A 23156-nucleotide genomic window follows, 5' to 3' on the forward strand; every position below is an offset into this window, starting at 1 on the left:
CTTTTTTTTTGATACAGAGTTTTGCTGTGTCACCCAGGCTGGAGTGCAGTGGTTGGATCTTGGTTCACTGCAACCTCCGCCTCCTGGGTTCAAGCAATTCTCCTGCCTCAGCCTCCTGAGTAGTTGGGATTACAGGCGCGCGCGCCACCACGCTCGGCTCATTTTTTGTATTTTTAATAGAGACGGGTTTTCACCATGTTGGCCAGGCTGGTCTCGAACTCCTGACCTCAGGTGATCCACCCACCTCGGCCTCCCAAAGTGCTGGGATTACAGGCATGAGCCACCACGCCCGGCCAAGGAATAAAAAAGACAACCATAATGCCATTTTCAAACCTAAAGCAAAGTAATACGGAGACAGGGAAATGAATGAAGAAGCCTTGCTTTGACCTTTGACCATAAGCCCTAACTCTGAATAGCTGGCCCCACCACACACCTAATCGTGGCCTTGACGTCAGTCCCCTAACCCCGGACCCTTATCTCGGCCTCACTGTACTCTGCCCTTAACCTCTAGCCCTAGTCGACTCTATAACTGTGGCCTTGGCCCCAGTCCCCGTGACCTCCGGACTTCAGACCAGATACTGCCCATATCCGCTTGTGAGGTCTTGGTCAAGCAACACCTGGGTTGTACGTTTTCTCTTTCATCATTAAAAAGGCGGTGCTAAGCTGCAGACGGACTTCTGACTCAGCCAATGGTGTAAGCCAGTCCGGAGGTGGCGTCCAATAAGCTCAAGAGAGGAGGCGGGTTCTGGAAGGAAGCCAATAGCTTGTGAAGGCGAGTCTAGCAGCAACCAATAGACATGAGGGAGAGGCAGGACTCCGAGGGAGGTCAATCGCTGGAGGCGTCTGGCGCAGCTACAGCCAATGACTTTTGGCGGAGGCGTTCCCCAACCCTGGCCTCTCCCATGACCCCGCTCCGGGGCTATGGCCGCGACTGGGCTGCTGGCGCTGCGGACGCTGCCAGGGCCCAGCTGGGTGCGAGGCTCGGGCCCTTCCGTGCTGAGCCGCCTGCGGGACGCGGCCGTGGTGCGGCCTGGCTTCCTGAGCACGGCCGAGGAGGAGACGCTGAACCGAGAACTGGAGCCCGAGCTGCGCCGCCGCCGCTACGAATACGATCACTGGGACGCGGTGAGACTGGCAGCGCGGGGGGCGAGGGGCGGGGACTCGTCGTGGGCGCGGCCTGGGGACGTGGAGCACCGGATGGGGCGAGAACACGCTGGGGGCGGTACCTAGAGCGGGGATTTGGAGCGGGGACAGAGGATACGAGCGCCGGGATGGGCCAGGGTTACACTGGGGGCGGTTACAGTGCAGTCTAGCGTTGGGGCGGGGCTACGGTGCTGGGTGGGGCGGGGCAGGGAGTCGGGCGCAGGGATGGGGCGGGGCCACGCTGGGGCGGGGACAAAGGAGACCAGCGCAGGGATGGGGCGGGGACACTCTGGGGGCGGGGACAGGAGTCTAGCGTACGGACGGGGCGTGGCCACGCTGGGGGCGAGGACTGTGGGGACCTGTGCTGGGATGGGGCGTGGTCACGCTGGGGGGCGGTTACAGCTCAGTCGAGCGTGGGGGCGTGGCTAGGTGGGGGTGGGGCCAGGGAGTCGGGAGTGGGATTGGGGTGCGATTATACACTGGCAGCAGTTACAGGGCGGTAGAGCGTGGCAGTTGGGATTGGGGCGTGGTCAGGTCGTCGTGCGCATGGATGGGGCGGGACCAACCTTGGGGCGGGGTCCGAGGAGTCAAGAGCATAGATGGGTTGGGGCCGTGCTGGGGCTGGGGGCCGGGAAAGTCGTTTAGAGACGGCAGAACCAGGCTGTGAGCGGAGATAGTGGAGACACACATGCTGGGATGGGGCAGGGCCTTGTTGGGGTCGGTAGCTAGAGCAGGGATTTGGGAGCCGGGCTATGGTGGGAGCTGGGCTGAAACTCAGGCTGTAGGAGGGGTGGGACCTGGGGGATGAGGACATTGGGGTCAGGGAGAGCACTTTTGCGATCTGGGACCAAGGTTAGGATCAGAAACGGATGTGGAACCAGATGATGAGAGACAGAGACACGACACTTGGGTGGGGTCAAGTTGTAGGGAGACTCAGCCAATTGAATATTGCTGCCGGGCCAGCATTGGGGACCTGAAATTGTAGCCTCAGGGTGAGTACTAAGGGCTGAGGTCACACCTAGGTAGGGCCATGGTTGGGGGGCTAGGGGAGTTTGAGTTGAGGGCAGGGTCGAGAGTCACGTTAGGGAAACCAGCCCCTTGCCCTGTTTTCTGCCCCTCCATGCCTCCATTTCCTTGTTCCCTCTGGGAGCTCCCAGGCTTGACCAAGCCCTCCGTGCAGGCCATCCACGGCTTCCGAGAGACAGAGAAGTCGCGCTGGTCAGAAGCCAGCCGGGCCATCCTGCAGCGCGTGCAGGCGGCCGCCTTTGGCCCCGGCCAGACCCTGCTCTCCTCCGTGCACGTGCTGGACCTGGAAGCCCGCGGCTACATCAAGCCCCACGTGGACAGCATCAAGGTGGGCAGAGGCCTACGCCTTGGCACTCGCAGCCAGGGGGTAGGCAGGCCAGACCAGAGCCTGACCCATCCCCACGCCCCTTTTGCAGTTCTGCGGGGCCACCATCGCCGGCCTGTCTCTCCTATCTCCCAGCGTCATGCGGCTGGTGCACACCCAGCACCCGGGCGAGTGGCTGGAACTCTTGCTGGAGCCGGGCTCCCTCTACATCCTTAGGTACCTCCAGCCAGGCAGCTGATTGTGCCATCCACCCCCCCAGTGCCCTGGGTACCTTCCCTCACTCCAGCCCTCCCCAGAGAAGCCCTTACCCCAGGGCCTGTGTGGGAGGCAGCAGGGGGCTGGAATCCAGGTCTGCCTGGAGCAGGGGCTGCCCTCCTTGCACCCAGTCACAGCCTGTTTCCTCCTGCAGGGGCTCAGCCCGTTATGACTTCTCCCACGAGATCCTTCGGGACGAAGAGTCCTTCTTTGGGGAGCGCCGGATTCCCCGGGGCCGGCGCATCTCCGTGATCTGCCGCTCCCTCCCTGAGGGCATGGGGCCAGGGGAGTCTGGACAGCCGCCCCCAGCCTGCTGACCGCCAGCTTTCTACAGACACTGGATTTGTGAATAAAGCTGGGGAATGGACAGCCTCACTGGAATATTGCAGTGGCTGCTTGCTGGGGCCGGGATCTGCAGGGGAACCCAGGACTGCACTGGCCCACAGGGAGCTCCAGGTGTGGCTGGCTGGACACACGGTCAAGGTCACAAGGCCGGGAGAGTGGTGTCCTTTATTGCATTCATTGCTGGTCACCCCAGCCCACTCCCCTCCTTGTTGTCTGTGCATCCAGGTCTCCAATAAATAAGTCAGCCGAGCTCCCCCAGCACTGCAGCTCCTGGCTGCCAGGCCGGGCACTCTCAGCCGCCACAGCCGCAGGCAGCCGCCGAGAGCTGGGGCAGCCGCTGCCAGCGGTGGCGGTCGTCAAGAAAGGCCACGTCGGTGTAGCGAGTGGGCCAGCAGCAGGGCCCGCCGTGGGCTCGGCCCTGGCCCTGCAGCCGGGCCAGCGCCAGGCCGTGCTGGGTGCGGGCACCACGGGGGCAGCTGCCGGCGCAGTAGCGGAAGATGACCTTCTCCTCTGAGGCGTAGCCCAGGCCCAGCTCTGCCACCGATAGGGTCAGGCTCCACAGCTGGCATGGACCGGACGGGGCTCGGCGCAGGCGGGCGAGGGGGCGGTGGGTGCCTGTGGGAGAGAACGGTGCTGACAGTGAGCAGGGTCAGGGCTGGGGGAGGTTGGGAAGTCACAGAGGGTCCCTGGGGCTTCTTACCCAGCCAGGTCCCTCCAGCCTTTGCCACCTGCTCAGACGAGAACTCTCCATCGGCCACCGGAGCCCCACGGGCATCAGGGCCCCAGCCCTGTCCCAGCTGCAGGGACAGAAGCAGCAGAGAGCCCAGCAGGACCTTCCCCACAGCCATTGTGATGGGCAGGTCCTGAGGGTGGGAGCTGTGCCCCGAATTTATGCCCTGCCTGGGCTGGGAGCTAACCTCTTCACTGCCGGCCCCTGCAGCCAGGAGGCCCCACGTCTGCACCAGCCCATCTCCCGCACCCTGGGATCCAGGCATCTCCTGCCCCACACCCCACCCTTCTAAGAGTTAAGGGCTCACCCCCAGCCTACCCCACCCCGACATTCCACACACCCATTTCCTACGCCCCAGACACCCCCTGATTTACGAGTGCTGTGCTGGCGGCCAGGGCAGGCAACTGGTGTTCCCCCGACCTGCTGCCTGGAGCAGAAGTCGGGGGGCTTCGTGGGACCCCATTGCGGTCCCTCCCCACTAAGTCAGGGTGCTGGGGCTCAGGAGCCCCCACATGTATCATGTGCCAGGTGGGGCGTATGTGAGTGCTGGGAAAGGTGGGTTGGCAGGGGACCGGGTTGGCAGGGGACTGAGGCCACGGGAACTCTCCGTGGTGGCTCCCGCCTGGAGGATTAGGACATCATGCCCCTGTCTCCGGGCCTGGCTGAGCCAGCATCAAAACAGGAAAAGGGAGAGGCCTGGGGACAGCCAAGGGTGGGGACATAAGGGGACAGGGACGCCTGTCTCGGGAAGGCCAACCTAAGACCCCCATAACTGCAGCCCCATCCTGGGATCTGAGCGTGTCAGAGCCCCTGGGGTGATGGAGGCCGTCCAGGTCATGGTAATGTCTAGCATGATGCAGCCAGTGAGGATAAGGGCTCTCCAGGCTTCCATACCCAGCCCTGTGTGAGCCCAGTCCCCTTCCCAGTACAGGGGAGCTCCTCAGGACCCGTCCTACTCAGCTTGGTGAGGAAATAAATGGGTACTTATAGAGTGTAACGCAGTACCCGTAGCTTTGAATGCAAAAACAAGCAAACAGCTTGTGATTGTCCAAAGGGGTACTTGACCCTAATCACCCACAAGATTGGTGAAAATCAGAAAACCCTCACACACAGCCCGTGTGTGACCCAGGCGCGCCCCCGTGCTGTTGGTGGGGGTGTAAAATGCTAGCAGCTCTTTGGATGAACAGCTGCTACTGGGGAATTGTAAATTACACCCTCTGCCCCAGGAGCCCTGTTTGTGGGGTTCCTCCCACACAGGCCAGTGAAACAGCTGGTACAGGGACGTCTGATGCCTTCTTCATATTAGGAAAGACTGGAAGTGACCGCAACTCCATCCACGGGGGATTGCGTCGATGATGATGATGTGGTTTTTCTTCCTGAAGTGCTTATTGAGATAATTTTCAGATGGAAAGAAAAGCCTGGGCTTGGCATGGTGGCTCACTCCTCGGGAGGCTGAGGCAGATGAATCACCTGAGATTGGGAGTTTGAGACCAGCTTGACCAACATGGTGAAACCATCTCTACTAAAAATACAAAAATTAGCCGGGCATGGTGGTGGGCGCTTGTAATTCCAGCTACTTGGGAGGCAGAGGCAGGAGAATTGCTTGAACCTGAGAGGTGGAGGTTGCAGTGAGTTGAGATTGTGCCATTGCACTCAAGCCTGTTCAACAGAGTGAGACTCTGTCTCAAAGAAGCCTGGCCGGGCCCAGTGGCTCACACCTGTAATCCCAGCACTTTGGGAGGTTGAGGTGGGAGGATCATTTGAGGTCGGGAGTTCGAGACCAGCCAGGCCAACATGGTGAATCCCCATCTCTAATGAAAATACAAAAATTAGGCCGGGCGCAGTAGTTCACGCCTGTAATCCCAGCACTTTGGGAGGCCAAGGTGAGCAGATCACCCGAGGTCAGCAGTTCAAGACCAGCCTGGTCAACGTGGCAAAACCCCATCTCTATTAAAAAATTAGCTGGGCGTAGTCCCAGCTACTCAGGAGGCTGAGGCAGGAGAATCACTTGGAACCCAGAAGGCGGAGGTTGCAGTGAGCCAAGATTGCACCACTGCACTCCAGCCTGGGCAACAGAGTGAAACTCCATCTCAGAAATAAACCCAAAAAACAAAATTAGCTGGACATGGTGGGGCGTGCCTGTCATCCCAGCTACTCAGGAGGCTGAGGTAGGAGAACTGCTTGAACCCAGGAGGCGGAGGCTGCAGTGAGCCGAGATTAGGCCACTGCACTCCAACCTGGGTGACAGAGTGAGACTCCATCTCAAAAAAAAAGAAAAAAAGAAGCCTGAAGTTACCCAGAATTAAGCAACGGACCTGGCATTTGAACCCAGGCAGGTCCTACCTGAATGCAAAGCCCCTGCTCCTAACCACGGGGCCACACCACCCAGCCTCCTTAGATGAAGGTCCATGAAGTGGGGATGGCTGGGGTGAAACTGCTGAGGCAGCAGCTCCCTCTAGAGCTGCCTCTGCTGCCCAAGAAGGCCTGGTGGGAGAAGCGGGGGAGGGGGGGAGGTTGGCCTGAACTGGGACATTCCGAGGAATTAGCCGGACATCTCAGGCATTCCTGCTCGGCAGCCAAGGGCTGCAGAACTGGGTGGGGAAGACTTCCACCTGCAAGTTTCCAACCACCAGGAAGACGGAAGGGATCGCCCGGAAGATGGGTTCAAAAGTAGTGGCTGCAGCCAAATTCCATTTCCAGCTACATTACTGACCAGGAACTGGAAAAGCCCTACCTTACAGAACGCCTGGCAATGCCAGATCAAATATATGCACGACCAAGCTTGTAAGAAGGGAAGGAAGCCCCCCAAAACATCACTGGGAACCTGAAACACAGGGACCCACAATTGGGGGGGAAGGGGGGTTGGCTTTGGTGGCCACCTAGGGACAAAGTCTGCAAGCCGAGAACCACACACAAAATGAGCTGGGTAGCTAGCGAAAACCAAGGCGGAACCATCTGGAAGGACTGCCTGCAAAGTAGGCCACCCCAGATTCCCACAGAGCCCCCAGCTGGCCATGAGCATACGATCCCAAGTCACAAGAAAATCTATCACCAAGGGTAGTCACAAGAAACAGAAGGCTGCCTGGGAACTTCAGCTTCTAGGTTTATCAGACTACAAAGTCAGGATGCGTAAAATAAAAACATCAGCCGGGCGTGGCTGGGTGCAGTGGCTCACGCCTGTAGTACCAATACTTTGGGAGGCCAAGGCAGGCAGATCACCTGCGGTCAGGAGTTCGAGACCAGCCTGGCCAACATGGTGAAACACCATCTCTACTAAAAATACAAAAATTAGCCGGGCGTGGTGGCGGGTGCCTGTAATCCCAGCTACTCGGGAGGCTGAGGCAGAATTGCATGAGCCAGGGAACTGGAGGTTGTGGTAAGCCGAGATTGCACCATGTACTCCAGCCTGAGCAACAAGAGTGAAACTCTGTCTCAAACAAAACAAAACAAAAACACATTAGCCAGGCATAATCGTACATGCCTGGCTGAGCCATGAGTTCAAGGCTCGCCAGGGCAATACAGTGAGACCTCACCTCTACAAAAAATTAAAAACTTAGCTGGGCGTGGTGGTGTGCACTACTTGAAAGGCTAAGCGGGGAGGATGGCTTAAGCCCGGGAGGTGGAGGGTGCAGGGAGCTGAGACAGTGGACACTGCAGTCCAGCCTGGGCAACAGAGCAAGACCCTGTCTCAAAAACTAAAAAATAAAAATAAAACCATGAAAGTTGGGACCAAAACATAAGGAACAAGACATTTATCCCTAGCAGAATAGCAGATCTAAAAAGGAAACAAATCTCAGCAATTTATTTTTTTATTTACTGAGACAGAGTCTCACTCTGTTATCCAGGTTGGAGTGCAGTGGCGTGGTCTCGGCTCACAGCAACCTCCACCTCCCAGGTTCAAGTGATTCTCGTGCTTCAGCCTACAGAGTAGCTGGGATCACAGGTGCCTGCCACTATGTCTGGCTACTTTTTCGTGTGTGTGTGTGCCAGGATCTCATTCTGTCACCCGGGCTGGAGTGCAGCGGCACCATCAAAGTTCACTGCAGCCTTGAACCGGGCTAAGAATCCCAGGTAGCGGGGACTGCAGGCGCGTATCATCACACCCAGCCCAAACTGAAGACTTCCTGGGCTGTGCGGTGGACAAGTCATGGCTATAGAGAGAACTAGGGGAGTGGAAGGGAGAACTGTGGAAGTGGGGAGCACGGGCCCTTGGTCAGTGTGAGGGAGGCTGAGCCAGGAGAAGGAGGACAGTAAGAAGGTCTAACAGGCATCTGAAGATTCCAGGAGGAGCCAGAGGAGGAGATGGCTTAACCTTTCCAGAATTGCTAACTATGGGGCCCTGGGAGTCAGGGAGCAGGATAGTGAAGGGGCAGTGAGAGCCTGAGTTCTGGGGGCAGGGCTGTGTGCCGGACAGCGCCTCACTCTAGGATGGCGAAGGGGCAGTGAGAGGCTGAGTTCGGGGGCAGGGCCGTGTGCCGGACGGCGCCTCACTCCTTGAGGGAGAAGTGCATTTTGTCGTTGACCATCTTGCGCTCGGGGTTGAGGCGCTTGAGGATCTGGGCCAGCACGTTCACCGTCTGCTCGCTGCTCAGCCCTGTCTTCTTGGTCTGGAACTTTTTCAGCAGGTCCTTAGTGGTCATGGGCTTCCGTGTCAGGTAGCGGCGCACGGCATCCTCAGTCACCTGCACGTCGCTGAGGATGGGAGGGCGGGGAAGGTGGCATCAGTGAGCTTGTCCCCGGTAGCGCTTGCCCTGCCCCCTGCCGTCCTCATCAGCTTACCCGCTACTGGGTGTTGACTTGCCCGATGGCGGCTGGGGGGTCGACTTCCCGGACAGGCTCTGGGGCCCCGCGTCCAGCCGCAACCGCTTGGCTGCAGGCATCTCGCTCACCCGCTTCCCTGTGGGAGTGGGGTCAGGGCTGAGTCTTGGGGGCAGGAGGCCGAATCCCTGAGCAGGACCCCAGGCTGGGCAGTGCCAGGATGAGGGTTCAGGGGGATTGGGGACAGACAGGCCTCCACCCCCATCTCCATCTCCTCTCTGTCTTAAGCCCCAACAGAGGTCGGGAGGCCGTGGCTGTGGGAGTGGGGAGGCCACAGGCGCTCACCTTGCTCGAGCTTGCTGGCAGCCGCCCGCAGGGTGGAGGAGGTGCTGCCGCCCTCTGCGCTGGGCGTGCCTGGGCGGCTGTTGCCCCTCGAGCTCCCTCCCGACGGCTTCCGCTCTCTCTTGGGTGGCGTCTTCTTCTTCTGCGGAGGTCAGGGTGGGGTGAGGGGTGTGAGTCTGGAAACAGACGCCCAGGCCTCCCCTGTCACCGGGCTGGGCCTTACCGCCATGAAGAGGGCCGAGGAGGCCTCGCTGTCAATGTCGCTCTCCTCTGAGCTGTCCGACTCCTCGCTGCTGTCTGCGGGGCACAGGAAAGGGGTCAGGGCCAGAGCAACCCTGGGACCCGGCATCCACCGGTACCTCCACTGCAGATGAGGGAGGCCTGCAGGGGAGAGGGGAGGAGGCAGCAGAGCACCAGGCCCTGACCCGAGCCTCCAACATGGGCCACACCGGCCGCACCTTTCCTGCGCTTCTTCTCCTGCGGGGTGGGCGCCTTCTTCTCCTCCTCCTCCTCCTTGTCCTCCTCGGGTGGCTTCTCCTCCTCACTCTCCTCGCTACTGTCACTCTGCTCATCAACACCTGGGGGGACAGGGTATGAGCAAGAGCAGAGACGCACTGCCCGCATCTCCCCCCGCATCTCCCCGGGGCCCGCCCAGCCGCCGCCTACCCTTGGGCCCCTCCTCCTGCTGGGGCGGCTTGGCCTTGCTCTCAGGCTCGTCCTGGGAGCTGCTGTGAGACAGGGGCGGCAGAGGGTGAGTGCGCGCCCGCAAGGCCGCACGGGGTCTCGCAGCCGCCTCGCGTCGGCCTCACCTGGAGCCATCCGACATGTAGTCCACCTCCTGGCCCTCGAAGTCCCCATCGTCGCTGTCCTCGAAGGCCTCGTCGTCAGAGCCCTTCTTCTTCTTCTTCTTCCTGCCACCCTTGGCCAGCGGCACCTTCTTCTTGGCCTTGGGGGCTCTGCCGCCTGGGAAGGGAGGAAAGGAAGGAAAAGGAGGGGGAGGCAGTGGGTATTTTGTGCAGTTTTGACATCCTGGGGGCCTCACTGACTGGGGAGACTGCCCCACCAAGGCCAGCCCAGGAGCTCAGCTCTCCTAAACAAACTCCTGGTCCAGACCCCACACCCCAACCCACGTTCTCTAACGCTCACAGACCACTCCCCACTCCCAGACCACCCCAGGCGAGGCACCTGATAACCAGGGACAGCCCCTACAGCCCAGAGCGCACAGGAATTATTGAAACTGGCCAACCCAGAGTTGCAGTTTCTCATAGGAACCCCCGTAAAGACCTCAGCCAGGCCAGGCGCGGTGGCTCATGCCTGTCATCCCAGCACTTTGGCAGGCTGAGGCGGGAGGATGGCTTGAGCCCAGGAGTTTTCAGACCATCCTAGGCAACATAGTGAGTGAGACCCCAGTATCTACAAAAAATACAAAAATTAGGCCAGGTGCTGTGGCTCACACCTGTAATCGCAGCACTTTGGGAGGCCAAGACAGGCAGATTACCTGAGCTCGGGAGTTTAAGACCAGCCTGGCCAACATGGTGAAACCCCGTCTCTGCTAAAAACACAAAAATTAGCCAGGCGTGGTGGCGCATGCCTGTAATCCCAGCTACTTGGGAGGCTGAGGCAGGAGAATCACTTGAACCTGGGAGGCAGAGGTTGCAGTGAGCTGAGATCGCACCACTGAGTTCCAGCCTGGGCAACAGGGCAAGACTCTGTCTCCAAAAGAAAAAAACAAAAATTAGCCGGGCATGGTGGTGCATGCCTGTAGTCCTGTAGCTACTCAGGAGGCTGAGGTGGGAGGATTGCTTGACCCTGGGAGGTCAAGGCTGCAGTGAGCTGTGATTGTACCACTGCACTCCAGCCCTGGTGAGAGAGAGAGATCCTGTCTCAAGAAAAAAAAAGAAAGAAGGGCCACAGCTCAGTTCTCCCGGGCTCTGGCTTTGCCTCTTGACTGATATCACTGCTCCTCCAGGCAGCCTCGCCTGACTCTCATTTTTTTTTTTCTGAGACGGAGTCCCTCTCTGTCGCCCAGCCTGGAGTGCAGTGGCGTGATCTCGGCTCACTACAACCTCCATCTCCCAGGTTCAAGCGATTCTCCTGCATCAGCCTCCCGAGTAGCTGGAACTAGAGGCATGCACCACCATGCCCAGCTGATTTTTGTGTTTTCAGTAGAGACAGGGTCTCACTGTGTTGGCCAGGCTGGTCTCGAACTCCTGATCTCAGGTGATCTGCCTGCCTCAGCCTCTCAAAGTGCTGGACGACAGGCGTGAGCCACCGCACCTGGCCCCAGGTGCCTCGAATTCTAGGGCCACTGTGAGCGACGGTAGACTGTGCCTTCACTGGCACCGCCTGAGCAGGTACCTCTGTAGCCTAATGCCCGGGCCCCCGTGCTCACCCTCCTCACCGCTGGCGTCACTGGCATCAGACGACATCTCCAGGTCATCCTCCAGGTCGTGGATGCGTAGCTCGCTTGCCTTCCTGCGGCCGCGTTTCTCCTTCTCCTCCTCGTCCTCATCCTGGTCCTGATCCTTGAGCCGCCGCTGCTGCATGATGCTGAAGTGGTTCAGCACCTTGTTCCTCCTGGGGGCCAGGCACAGGGTGGCTCATGCTGGGCCTGGCACCACCCTGCCCCTGCGCTTGCAGGGGGCGAGCCCTCGGGCACCACCCACACAGCCTTCAATGTGATGTGGACCCCGGGGACTTGGGCTGTGGCCCAGGACTCCCTGAAACCACACGGATAGAACCGGCCCTTCCTACCTTCCCTTTCCGCCCCGAGTCCCTCAAAGACAGGGTCCCCACGTGCTGCTGGAGTCTCAGCACCTCCCTTGGACTCAGAGTCTGGCCCCAATGCAGTCACACTGGTTTCTTGCTATTTTTTTTTTTTTTTTTTTTTTTGAGACAGACTCTCGCTCTGTCGCCCAGGCTGGAGTGCAATGGTGCAATCTTGGCTCACTGCAACCTCCGCCTCCCAGGTTCACACCATTCTCCTGCCTCAGCCTCCTGAGTAGCCGGGACTACAGGCACACACCACCACGCCCAGCTAATTTTTGTAGTTTTCATAAGGACGAGGTTTCACCATGTTGTTCAGGCTGGTCTCAAACTCCTGACCTCAGGTGATCCACCTGCCTCGGCCTCCCAAAGTGCTGGGATTATAGGCATGAGCCACTGCACCTGGCCAGATCTCTTGTTATCTTAATTTATAGATGTCTTTTTCTTTAATGACAAAACCTACTGTTTCCACTGGAACAATGTAACGTTGTCTCATTGCTCATGGAAGCTTCGAAAAACAGGACTGCAGGCCGGGCTTGGTGCAGTGGCTCACGCCTATAATCGCAGAAATTTGGGAGGCCGAGGCAGGTGGATCACCTGAGGTCAGGAGTTTGAGACCAGCCTGAACAACATGGTGAAACCTCGCCCCTACGAAAACTACAAAAATAAGCCAGGCGTGGTGGTGGGTGCCTGTAGTCCCGGCTACTTGGGAGGCTGAGGCAGGAGAATTGCTTGAAGCTGGGAGGTGGAGGTTGCAGTGAGCTAAGATTGTACCACTGCACTCCAGCCTGGGTGACAGAGTAAGACTCTGTCTCCAAAAAACAAACAAACAAAAAAGACTGCATGTAATGAGAAGTGTTAGGAATACATGTAACACGGGCAAAGCCCAGGCTGGTGTGAAAGATAATGAAACTGCTGCATAACACTGTGAGCGGCTTTACCCCACTGAGCGGTGCACCAAAAAAGTGACAGTTGGATGCAGTGGCTTAAGCCTGTCATCCCAGCACTTTGGGAGGGGAGGCCGAGGCTGGATACTCGCTTGAACCCAGGAGTTTGAGACCAGCCTGAGCAACATAGCAAGACCCCATCACCATTTTTAATTTTTTTCTTGTTTTTTTTTTTGAGTCGGAGTCTTGATCTGTCACCCATGCTGGAGTGCAGTGGTGTGATCTCGGCTCACTGCAACCTCTGCCTCCCGGGTTCAAGTCATTCTCCTGCCTCAGCCTCCCCAGTAGCTGAGATTACAGGTGCCCGCCACCATGCCCGGCTAATTTCTGTATTTTTAGTAGAGATGGGGTTTCACCAAATTGGCCAGGCTGGTCTCTTGGCCAGGATGGTCTTGAACTCCTGGCCTTGTGATCCACTCTCCACGTGCCCAGCCTGAACAGTTCTTAGCTAAGTAGATTTAACATCTGATCAAGAGATGGCATTCTGGCCGGGCACCGTGACTCACACCTGTAATCCCAGCATATTGGGAGGCCAAGGCGGGCAGATCACTTGAGGCCAGGAGTTCGAGACCAGCCTGGGCAACACGGTGAAACCCCTTCTCTACTAAAAGTACAAAAATTAACCGGGTGTGGAGGCGCACGTTTGTAGTCCCAGCTACTCGCGAGGCTAAGGCAGGAGAATTGCTTAAACCCGGGAGGTGGAGGTTGCAGTGAGCCAGGGAGCTGAGATGGCACAACTGCACTCCAGCCTGGGTGACAGAGTGAGACTCTGTCTCAAAAAAATAAAAATAAAAAAAAGGCCGGACACGGTGGCTCACGCCTGTAATCCCAGCACTTTGGGAGGCTGAGGCAGATCACAAGGTCAGGAGATCGAGACCAGCCTGGCTTACACAATGAAACCCCATCTCTAGTAAAAATGCAAAAAAATTAGCCGGGCGTAGTGGTGCGTGCCTGTAGTCCCAGCTACTCGGGAGGCTGAAGCAGGAGAATGGCGTGAACCTGGGAAGCGGAGCTTGCCATGAACTGAGATCGCGCCACTGCACTCCAGCCTGGGCAACAGAGCGAGACTCCATCTCAAAAAAGAGATGGCATTTCTCCTTTGGTTAACATCCAGGTTTTACACAATTCTATAAAATGCCAAATTCTTCTCCCTAAAACTTTCAAAGCAGATTCTAAGGAAAATGCAGCAAAAGGGAACCTGCCCTCCCAGCAAAAACTGATCGATGGATTTTACAATGGAGCCCCAGGAACTCAACCAACGTGGAGCAGGCAGGAAGACTGGGGGATGCTGTTCCAGGGTCCAGGGGCACAGAAACTGCCCCACAGGCTCGGAGGCTCATTACCTGGAGAGGAGGATGCTCTGACTGCGTGCCATTTATGGGGTTGCTTTTGGAGCTAAGCCAACCTGCAACTCCAGAAATTTTAAAACCAAAGAAAATGACTAAAAACTAAAGCAGGCCGGGCGTGGTGCCTCATGGATGTAATCCCAGTACTGGCTCATGGATGTAATCCCAGTACTTCGGGAGGCCGAGGCGGGCAGATCACCTCAGGTCAGGAGTTTGAGACCACCTGGCCAACATGGGGAAACCCTGTCTCTACAAAAAAATACAAAATTAGGCTGGGCGCGCTGACTCACGCCTGTAATCCCAGCACTTTGGGAGGCCGAGGTGGGCAGATCACAAGGTCAGGAGATGGAGACCATCCTGGCTAACACGGTGAAACCCCGTCTCTACTAAAAATACAAAAAATTAGCCAGGTGTGGTGGCGGGCGCCTATAGTCCCAGCTACACGGGAGGCTGAGGCAGGAGAATGGCGTGAACCTGGGAGGTGGAGCTTGCTGAACCCGGCAGGTGGAGCTTGCAGTGAGCTGAGATCGCGCTACTGCACTCCAGCCTGGGTGACAGAGCGAGACTCCGTCTCAAAAAAAAAAAAAAAAAAAAAAAAATTACAAAATTAGCTGGGCGTGGTGGTGGCCAACTATAATCCCAGCTACTCGGGAGGCTGAGGCAGGAGAATGGCATGAACCCGGGAGGCAGAGGTTGCAATAAGCTGAGGTTGCACCACTGCACTCCAGCCTGGGCAACAAGAATGAAACTCAGTCTCAAAAAAAAAAAAAAAAAAAAAAAAAAAACCCACTAAAGCAAAGAGAGAAAAAGGTGTTTTTTTAACCCTTTGTGAGCCATCAACTCTTTGAGCATCTGCTCATCTGTGACCTGTGCAAATGCCATTTTGCAGATGCATCCAAAGTGCCCTCCCCACCATCTGCAAGCACCCTAGGGCAGTGGTGGCCCTAAGGTCTCATCCAAAGCCGTAACATCCAAGACCAAGTGCTCTGGGCCCCCAGCCTCGTCCCCCTGCCCACAGTCACTCTGCACTGGCCTCATGCACTGTCTCTCTCCACAGCCCTTAACTGTACCCGCCTCACCTCTGAGGCCAATGACACTGCTAGAGAAACCCTCCCAGGATGCCCTGCCTGGAGCTGTTGCCCTGCAGTGGATCAGGCTGTGTGACCTGCGGCCTGTGGAAGCCAAGGGGACAGTTAGATCCCATTCTGCTCTGCCAATTTGAGCTCCAGGTCACCCCCTCCTATCTGTTTCCCCCTGAACTGACAGCTCCGAGATGGCTGAGTGGGGTCTGCCCTGGTTACCCCTGAGTCCCCAGCTCCCAGCACAGGGCCTGGTGATATACCCACAGCAAGGCACCCCATTTCCCTCACTTCTGTCCCCAGCAGCCACACAGTCCACTCACCTCTCCCACTCCTCCTCGGCCTCCTCGGCAGTGAGCGTGCGGTGCCGGGCCAGTGGCGTGAAATTGTACCAGTTGTGCACGGGGAAGGCCTCGAAGGCCCCGTCGGGGCACTGGGTGAAGATGTAGTAGGACGTGTTCTCTGTCACGCCTCCCTTCTTGATGCCCTTGAACCTGCAGGGAGCCACGATCATGGCCTGGCCCACAGGGACCAGCCCAGACCTGCCTGTGTCCCCCAGGCCTGCCTCCTTTATGGCACTTGCCATAAGAGGAAGACCAAGGAATGCCCATGAGGCCTTCAACCAGCTGGGCCTCGTCAATTCTCACATCTGGGGAACAGCGCCGGCACACCTACACTGCAAAGGGCTGGGCATGTGCGCATTGGGATCATTTCTGGAAAGACCGTGTGAGATTATCTCAGAAGAGCCCAACCCTGCAGTCAGACCGTCTACATTTGCCTCCAGCTCTGCTACTTGTGGGCCATACCCAGGAAAATGAGGAGCCAAGTGAGAGGATGGGGCGGGAAGGCATGGCCAGATATTTTTTTTTTGAGATGGAGTCTCGCTCTGTCACCCGGGCTGGAGTGCAGTGGCACAATCTCAGCTCACTGCAACCTTCGCCTCCCGGCTTCAAGCGATTCTCCTGCCTCAGCCTCCCGAGTAGCTGGGATTACAGGTGTCCGCCACCACGCCCAGCTAATTTTTGCAGTTTTAGTAGAGACGGGGTTTCACCATGTTGGCCAGGCTAGTTTTGAACTCCTGATCTCAAGTAATCTGCCCGCCTCGGCCTCCCAAAGGGCTGGGATTACAGGCGTGAGCCACCATGCCCAGCCATGGCATGGCCAAATCTGAAGTGGACACCTGGCCCAGGCCACCATTCCCTCAAGCCTAAACAACTGCCCAGCCTCCTAAGGCCTCCACTTCATTCTCTTCTACCCTAAAGGTCCAGGCAATCTGGGTGAGCGCCCCTTCCCTGCCTACAGCTTTCCAAGGCTCCACTGGGTCCAGCACATCCTGGCACCTACTGCCCTGTGTGAGCTGCCTGTGTCTCTCACTATCACCCAACTGCTGTGCCTGGAGCACCCTTGATCAACCTAACCTGGACCCCTCCCGTTCTGGCCTCAGTCTGCCCCCTCTAAGAGGTCATCTCAAGTGTCATGAGCCCCCAGCGCTGGCCACCCAAGCTTCCTGCATTGTGTACTCAGAGCTGCCTCAGAGCCAGGCACAAGCACCAACTCAGTGAACTATCTTCAAAAATACAACCCCAGGGCCTGGGCGGTGGCTCACGCCTGTAATCTCAGCACTTTAGGAGGCCAAGTTAGGAGGATCGCTTGACCCCAGAAGTTCAAGACCAGCCTGAGCAATGCAGCAAGATCCCATCTCTACCAAAAATACAAAAATGAGCCAGGCATGGTGGGGCACGCCTGTAGTCCCAGCTACTCAGGAGGCTGAGGTGGGAAGATCTCTTGAGCCCAGGAGTTGGGGCCTGCAGTGAGCTACGATCACACCACTGCGCTCCAGCCTGGGTGACAGAGTGAGACCCTGTCTCAAAATAAATAAGTAGGCTGGGTGGCCGGGCACGGTGGCTCACGCCTGTAATCCCAGCACTTTGGGAGGCCGAGGCGGGCAGATCACAAGCTCAGGAGATCGAGACCATCCTGGCTGACACGGTGAAATCCCATCTCTACCGAAAATACAAAAAAATTAGTCGGGCGTGTTGGCAGGCGCCTGTAGTCCCAGCTACTCGGGAGGTTGAGGCAGGAGAATGGCATGAACCTGGGAGGCGGAGCTTGCAGTGAGCCAAGATCGAGCCACTGCACTCCAGCCTGGGTGACAGAGTGAGACTCCATCTCAAAATAAATAAATAAATAAATAAATAAATAAAGTAGGCTGGGTGGGTGGCTCACGTCTGTAATCCCAGCACTTTGGGAGGCAGAGGCAGGAGGATCACGAGGTCAGGAGTTCGAGACCAGCCTGACCAATATGGTGAAACCCCATCTCTACTAAAAATACAAAACTTAGCCAGGCCTGGTGGTGGTGGGCACCTGTAATCCCAGCTACTCAGGAGGCTAAGGCAACAGAATCGCTTGAAACCGGGAGGTGGAGGTTGCAGTGAGCCAGGATCATGCCACTGCACCCCAGCCTAGGCGACAGAGCAAGACTCCATCTCAAAAAAATAAATAAGTAAAATAAGATAACATAAATAAATAAAAAATAAAACCCTACAGGGATGGAAGTGCCAGCACCTCCATCGCAGCAGTGGGAATCCGAGGTTCAGAGAGGGTACCCCACAAAGTTTGTAAGTGGAGGGGGGATGTGGACTGGTCGCTAAGCCGGCACCGCCACCGCCCCACCACTTACTTCCTGCCAGATTTGCCGTTGACCCGGAGCAGCCAGGGCTGGTCCTCGGGCCGGAACTCCTTGAGGACGATGCCATATTTCTTCCTCCGAGCCTCCTCCCGAAGCTTGCGGTTGAACTCACTGCCTGCGCCCGATTCGGGCATCTCCTCCTCTTGGTAGATTTTCTTGTTGCTCAAGTCCCGCTCCAGCCGAGCCTAGGGGAGCAGGAAGCAAAGCCTCTCAGGGTCCCTGGCTTTGCTTGGGCGGTGCCCCGCTCTAGGAATGCCCTTCCTCACCCTAGGCCAAGCTCTAGACGCTCAAAACCAACTTACCACTTGGCAACAAGGGAGGAGAATGGTAGCCTTTGATAAATCTGGGTAAGGGGAATTTGAGCGAGCCTTGTGTTCTATTTTTGCAACTTAAAAGCTTGAAATTACTTCCAAATTAAAATTAAACAGAAAAAGAGCACCTGGTGGCCATCGAGCAGGCCCTCGAAGGCAACATTCCTTATCTGAGGAATGTAGAAGTAATGAAGACTTCCCCATTCTGTACGGCAGGCACCTGGTTCCGGGCTTCTTTTCCAAAACTTTATAAGTAACTAGAATGGCTACGCATCTCCAGAATGCATGCGTATCGAAACTCATTGTGTGGTAGCTCACGCCTGTAATCCCAGAACTTTGGGAGGCCAAGGCAGAAGGATCGCTTGAGCTCAAGAGTTTAAGACCGGCCGGGCGCGGTGGCTCAAGCCTGTAATCCCAGCACTTTGGGAGGCCGAGGCGGGCAGATCACAAGGTCAAGAGATCGAGACCATCCTGGCTAACCCGGTGAAACCCCGTCTCTACTAAAAATACAAAAAACTAGCCGGGCGAGGTGGCGGGTGCCTGTAGTCCCAGCTACTCAGAGGCTGAGGCGGGAGAATGGCGGGAACCCGGGAGGCGGAGCTTGCAGTGAGCCGAGATCACGCAACTGCACTCCAGCCTGGGCAACAAGAGTGAAACTTTGTCTCAAAAAAAAAAAAAAAAAAAAAAAAGGCCGGGCGCGGTGGCTCAAGCCTGTAATCCCAGCACTTCGGGAAGCTGAGACAGGCGGATCACAAGGTCAGGAGATCGAGACCATCCTGGCTAACACGGTGAAACTCCGTCTCTACTAAAAAAATACAAAAAAACTAGCCGGACAAGGTGGCGGGTGCCTGTAGTCCCAGCTACTCAGGAGGCTGAGGCAGGAGAATGGTGTAAACCCGGGAGGCGGAGCTTGCAGTGAGCCGAAATCCGGCCACTACACCCCAGTCTGGGCGACAGAGCGAGACTCCGTCTCAAAAAAAAGAAAAAGAAAAGACCAGCCTGGGCAACATAGTGAGACTCTATATCTATTTTTTAAAAATAAAAAGGCCGGGCACGGTGGGAGGCTGAGGCAGGTGGATTACTTGAGGTCAGGAGATCAAGACCAGCCTGACCAACATGGCGAAACTTCATAAAAAGACAAACATTAGCTGGGCGTGGTGGCAGGCACCTGTACTTGGGAGGCTGAGGCAGAAGAATGGCTTGAACCTGGGAGGTGGAGATTGCAGCGAGCCCAGGTCGTGCCATTGCACTCCAGCCTGGACAACAAGAGACTCCATCACAAAAAATAAATAAATAAAATAAATAAAAAGAATCTCATTGTGCAACATTTACTGACATTAAGGCACCAAAATCTCTACAGATGTTACCATTTATCGTGACCTATGTGGCTAATATGATCCAAATTACCCTTAAGCTCTTGATTTAAGGTCCATATATACCATTTCCAAAACACTCTAGAATCAGCCACATCTCATAACCTCCACTGCCCCCAATGCCCACCAGGACTCACCTAGACCAGACCAGTTGCTTCTACCCCGTCTCCCTTTAACTGCCCTCAAACCCACAGTCTGTCTCCCCACAACAGCCAGATCACACTACAACCTCCCAGTTGAAAACACTTTAATGGCTCCCAAAGTCCTTTCTAGAGCCTCTGATGGCAGGGGCTCTGGGAAAGCCCCCAGCCCAGTCCCCTCCCTTGCCCAGATAAACCCTGGCCAAAAATGCCCATCGGTGGGCACAACTTCTGAATGTTCTCCTTTAAGGAGAGGCCTCCGGTGGGCCTACCAAACCTAACTTACAGGGACACCCAGGAGCTTGACCTGGGCCTTTGCCATTCTTTTTTTTTTTTTTTTTTTTTTTTGAGATGGAGTCTCGCTCTGTCCCCCAGGCTGGAGTGCAGTGGCCGGATCTCAGCTCACTGCAAGCTCCGCCTCCCAGGTTCACGCCATTCTCCTGCCTCAGCCTCCCGAGTAGCTGGGACTACAGGCGCCCGCCACCTCGCCCGGCTACTTTTTTGTATTTTTTTTAGTAAAGACGGGGTTTCACCGTGTTAGCCAAGATGGTCTTGATCTCCTGACCTCGTGATCCACCCGCCTTGACCTCCCAAAGTGCTGGGATTACAGGCTTGAGCCACGGCACCCGGACTTTTTTTTTTTTTTTTTTTTTTTGAGACAGGGTCTTGCTCTATTATCCAGGCTGGAGTGCAGTGATGCAATCATAGCTCACTGCAGCCTTGAACCCCTGGGCTCCAGCGATCATCCTACCTCAGCCTCCTATGTAGGCCTACAGACCCACACTACCAGCCCCAACTAATTTTTTAATTTTTTTGTAGAGTTGGGGTCTTGCTATTACTTTGCCCAGGCTGGTTTTGAACTCCTAGCCTTAAGCAAGCTTCCTGCCTCGGCCTCCTAAAGTGCTGAGATCAGGGGTGTGAACTACTGCACCCAATCCTTTGTCATCTATCTTTTCTTCATTTTGAGAAAAGTGAGAAAATTAAGACTTAGTTACTATGACAGTTAAGCAACTATTACAATCACCAAGGTCAGGGTCATGTTCTCCCACCACCCCAGCTCCCAACCCCCAGGACCCAGGGACTTACCTGATTCCACGTAGCAAAGTTGACTTTATCGGCTGCATTAAAAGCCATGATATTATATTTTTTGGTTGTATTCCTGGAGTGGATTAGAAAGAGGTGGTGTCAATCCAATACAGCAGTTCAATCATTAATGAATTAATGCGATTGAACCATTAATTCAATCAGCCATCCAACTGGATCATTAATTCAATCAAATCATTAATTCAATCGCTCGATCCAATTGAACCATCAATTCAATTCAATCCTTCCATTCAATTGAATCATTTATTCAATTCAATCACTCAACAAACCCACCCCGATTCGATTCATTCAGCCTGTTTTGCCTGGCAACACTGGATACAGAAGACTCCAAGGATTCCCAGTCTGCCAGAGAAGCTAGACCCATCCCCTCTTGACCCCAGGCAGAAGAAGAGCAGATGGAGGGACAAAGATTTGAGGGAACCCAAGATGTGGAGATTATTGTGAACTCAGCCTTGGGGAGGAGGCAGGACAGGCACGGAGGGCTTCCTGGAGGAGGAAGATACTGGAGCTGAGCTTTGCAGAATCAACAAGAATTCACCCAGCAGAGTCACAGTTTAGGGGTTGAGGGGAGGCACTCATGGCAGAGGGAACAGGATGTACAAAAGCCTAGAAAGGAAAGATAGCCCGACCATTTTGAAACAGGACGAGGAATATGTTCTTTACAGCTGGCCTGAGCATCATGGGATCGAAGGTTAGGCCAGGGGGCTGGATCGCCGTGTTATTAATGCACTCATTCATTCATTCGTTTAAAAAAGCAGTGTTGTCTCCAGGGAAGCCTCAGCTTAATCCCAGCCCTGCCCTCCAAGTCTCTCCCAGTCTGGAGGGAGAATCACAGACAGGGCCAGAAACGCCTGGCTAAGACGACCGTAAAGGTTTTCATTTTTGGAGGGTGGAGAGGAGGGGGAGATGGGGCTGGACACTTACTTGGGAACTCGAACGACGTATTCAGTGACATTCTGGCTGCTAGGGCCCTGCGGAAAGAGGAACCAGACGGTGAGTGAGGAGTTGCCGAGGTCGCCGTCGGGACCCCGGAACCCCGCCAAATCCACACTCACTAGGGCCGCCATGGGCAATGGTCAGTGGTTCCGATCTGGTCCGACCCGGGTTCCTTTCGTCTCCTCTGGCGTGCGCGTCCCTCGATCCCGGGCAAGCCGCCGCTCGCTGTCGGGTCTCTGTGCCTGAGCGAAGACCCCAACCCCAGGCGCCTCCGGCACTGGGAAAAGGTAACCGGAAGAGGCGCTGCAGCTACTCCGTCTACGCTTCTGCGGCCGCTTAACCCGGAAGCGAAACCCTCCAGCGGCCGCGTCGCGATGGCAACCTTCTTAGCCACTGTGGCCGCCTCAATGCGCAGTCACTTATGCTCCTCGGCGGCTATGGTCACCTCAAAAGGGCCACCACGGTCCCTTCTTAGACTCAGCAAACCCAGGCCGAGTCTGAGATAAACTAACCGGCCGCTGTCGCTGGCGCTCTTTTATACAACACGGTTAACTTCATCAAATGGGGGGGCCGCCCTCCCTCGTGACGTCACACCCAAGGACCGCGGGGCATCCTGGGTGGGGAGAGGGAGAAGAGTCCTCCTTGCGGGCCCCCAGGCACTTTGCGCATGCGCCATGTCGCTCTGGACCGGGGTTGGGGGGGGGCCAACAAGGCCGCGTCACCATAGCAACCGAGGCCTACTCCGGTTGGGTCGAACCGCTGCTTGGCTCCCCATGGGCCTGTTCGGGGTTCATTTCCTCCCCCTACCCCGAAGGAATGGACCCCGTCATTGTCGCAAAATGACCGGGGCGGGGACCCTTGTGACGTTATGCGGAGCCAGGAGGGGTCAGAGCCTGGGCGCGGTCGGGGAGCGACCACCCCAAGGGCTGCTGGCTGGATGGGTCTCTGCAAGTCCAAGCTGCCCGAGATGGGCAGGGCTCTGAGGCCCCAGGAGAAGGGTAACGTCGCGGGGGCGGCTGGCTGGCTTCCTGGGGGGAAGGGAAGGAGGCTGCAGAGAACAGTAGGGAGATGCAGGATCCCCTACCCCGTTCCAGGCATGCACACACGCCCCAGTCATGGCAGTAACACAACTGCGCATGCTCACGGCGCAACCATTCATTGCTCCACTTCGGAAATACTCGAGCACCTCCTGGGTTCGGGGCCCCGCAAGGTGAATCTGTCAAACCAGCTCCCAACGGAGGGTTACAGTGTCCTCTCGAGGGTTACAGTGTCCTCTCGAGGGTTACAGTGTCGTGGGGGAGACAGACTCATAACATGGGAATCTACAACCCAGGAAGGAACAGGAGAAGCACAGTGGGCTCTGAGGGCTCAGAGAAGAGGGGAGGTTTCAGTTGGGCACTGAGGGATGCATAGGAGTTGGCTAAGCAAAGGGAAGGGGAGCAAGACACAAAAATTGGGCCATGAACTACAGACACTGTCGATGTGTCTGGTTTCATTTATTCCTCATCCACCACTAAATGTCAGGAACTGCCAACTCCTAG

At 56.4% G+C, this 23156-nt stretch overlaps 3 protein-coding genes across 7 annotated transcripts; 1 reads left to right on the forward strand and 2 right to left on the reverse strand.

Annotated features, from left to right (window-relative positions):
• Window positions 1-892: 892 nt before the first annotated feature.
• Window positions 893-3124, forward strand: ALKBH7 (alkB homolog 7). 2 transcript variants are annotated; one of them, XM_005587696.4, is made up of 4 exons: window positions 893-1125; window positions 2324-2497; window positions 2586-2710; window positions 2904-3124. In XM_005587696.4, the coding sequence occupies exons 1-4, from the start codon at window positions 922-924 to the stop codon at window positions 3064-3066; spliced, it is 666 nt and encodes a 221-aa protein (XP_005587753.3). In that variant the 5' UTR covers window positions 893-921; the 3' UTR covers window positions 3067-3124. The 2 variants fall into 2 exon arrangements, with proteins under 2 accessions (XP_005587753.3, XP_073881668.1); XM_074025567.1 differs by lacking the exon at window positions 2586-2710.
• Window positions 3125-3240: 116 nt separating this feature from the next.
• PSPN (persephin) lies at window positions 3241-5692 on the reverse strand. The gene is made up of 2 exons (XM_005587697.5): window positions 3795-5692; window positions 3241-3709 (listed from the first exon to the last, which is right to left on the reverse strand). The coding sequence occupies exons 1-2, from the start codon at window positions 4087-4089 to the stop codon at window positions 3387-3389; spliced, it is 618 nt and encodes a 205-aa protein (XP_005587754.3). The 5' UTR covers window positions 4090-5692; the 3' UTR covers window positions 3241-3386.
• Window positions 5693-7617: 1925 nt separating this feature from the next.
• Window positions 7618-21937, reverse strand: GTF2F1 (general transcription factor IIF subunit 1). Of its 4 annotated transcripts, none has more exons than XM_074025565.1 (13): window positions 21735-21937; window positions 21604-21650; window positions 20662-20734; window positions 17743-17936; window positions 15386-15556; window positions 11326-11501; window positions 9734-9887; window positions 9591-9649; window positions 9383-9502; window positions 9148-9221; window positions 8928-9066; window positions 8604-8721; window positions 7618-8516 (listed from the first exon to the last, which is right to left on the reverse strand). In XM_074025565.1, the coding sequence occupies exons 1-13, from the start codon at window positions 21744-21746 to the stop codon at window positions 8312-8314; spliced, it is 1542 nt and encodes a 513-aa protein (XP_073881666.1). In that variant the 5' UTR covers window positions 21747-21937; the 3' UTR covers window positions 7618-8311. The 4 variants fall into 4 exon arrangements, with proteins under 4 accessions (XP_073881666.1, XP_005587769.2, XP_015295967.2 ...); XM_005587712.4 differs by having other exon boundaries at window positions 9591-9652; XM_015440481.3 differs by having other exon boundaries at window positions 11317-11501.
• Window positions 21938-23156: the final 1219 nt, after the last annotated feature.

Source organism: Macaca fascicularis, chromosome 19, assembly GCF_037993035.2.
Source record: "Macaca fascicularis isolate 582-1 chromosome 19, T2T-MFA8v1.1".
Taxonomy (NCBI): domain Eukaryota; kingdom Metazoa; phylum Chordata; class Mammalia; order Primates; family Cercopithecidae; genus Macaca; species Macaca fascicularis.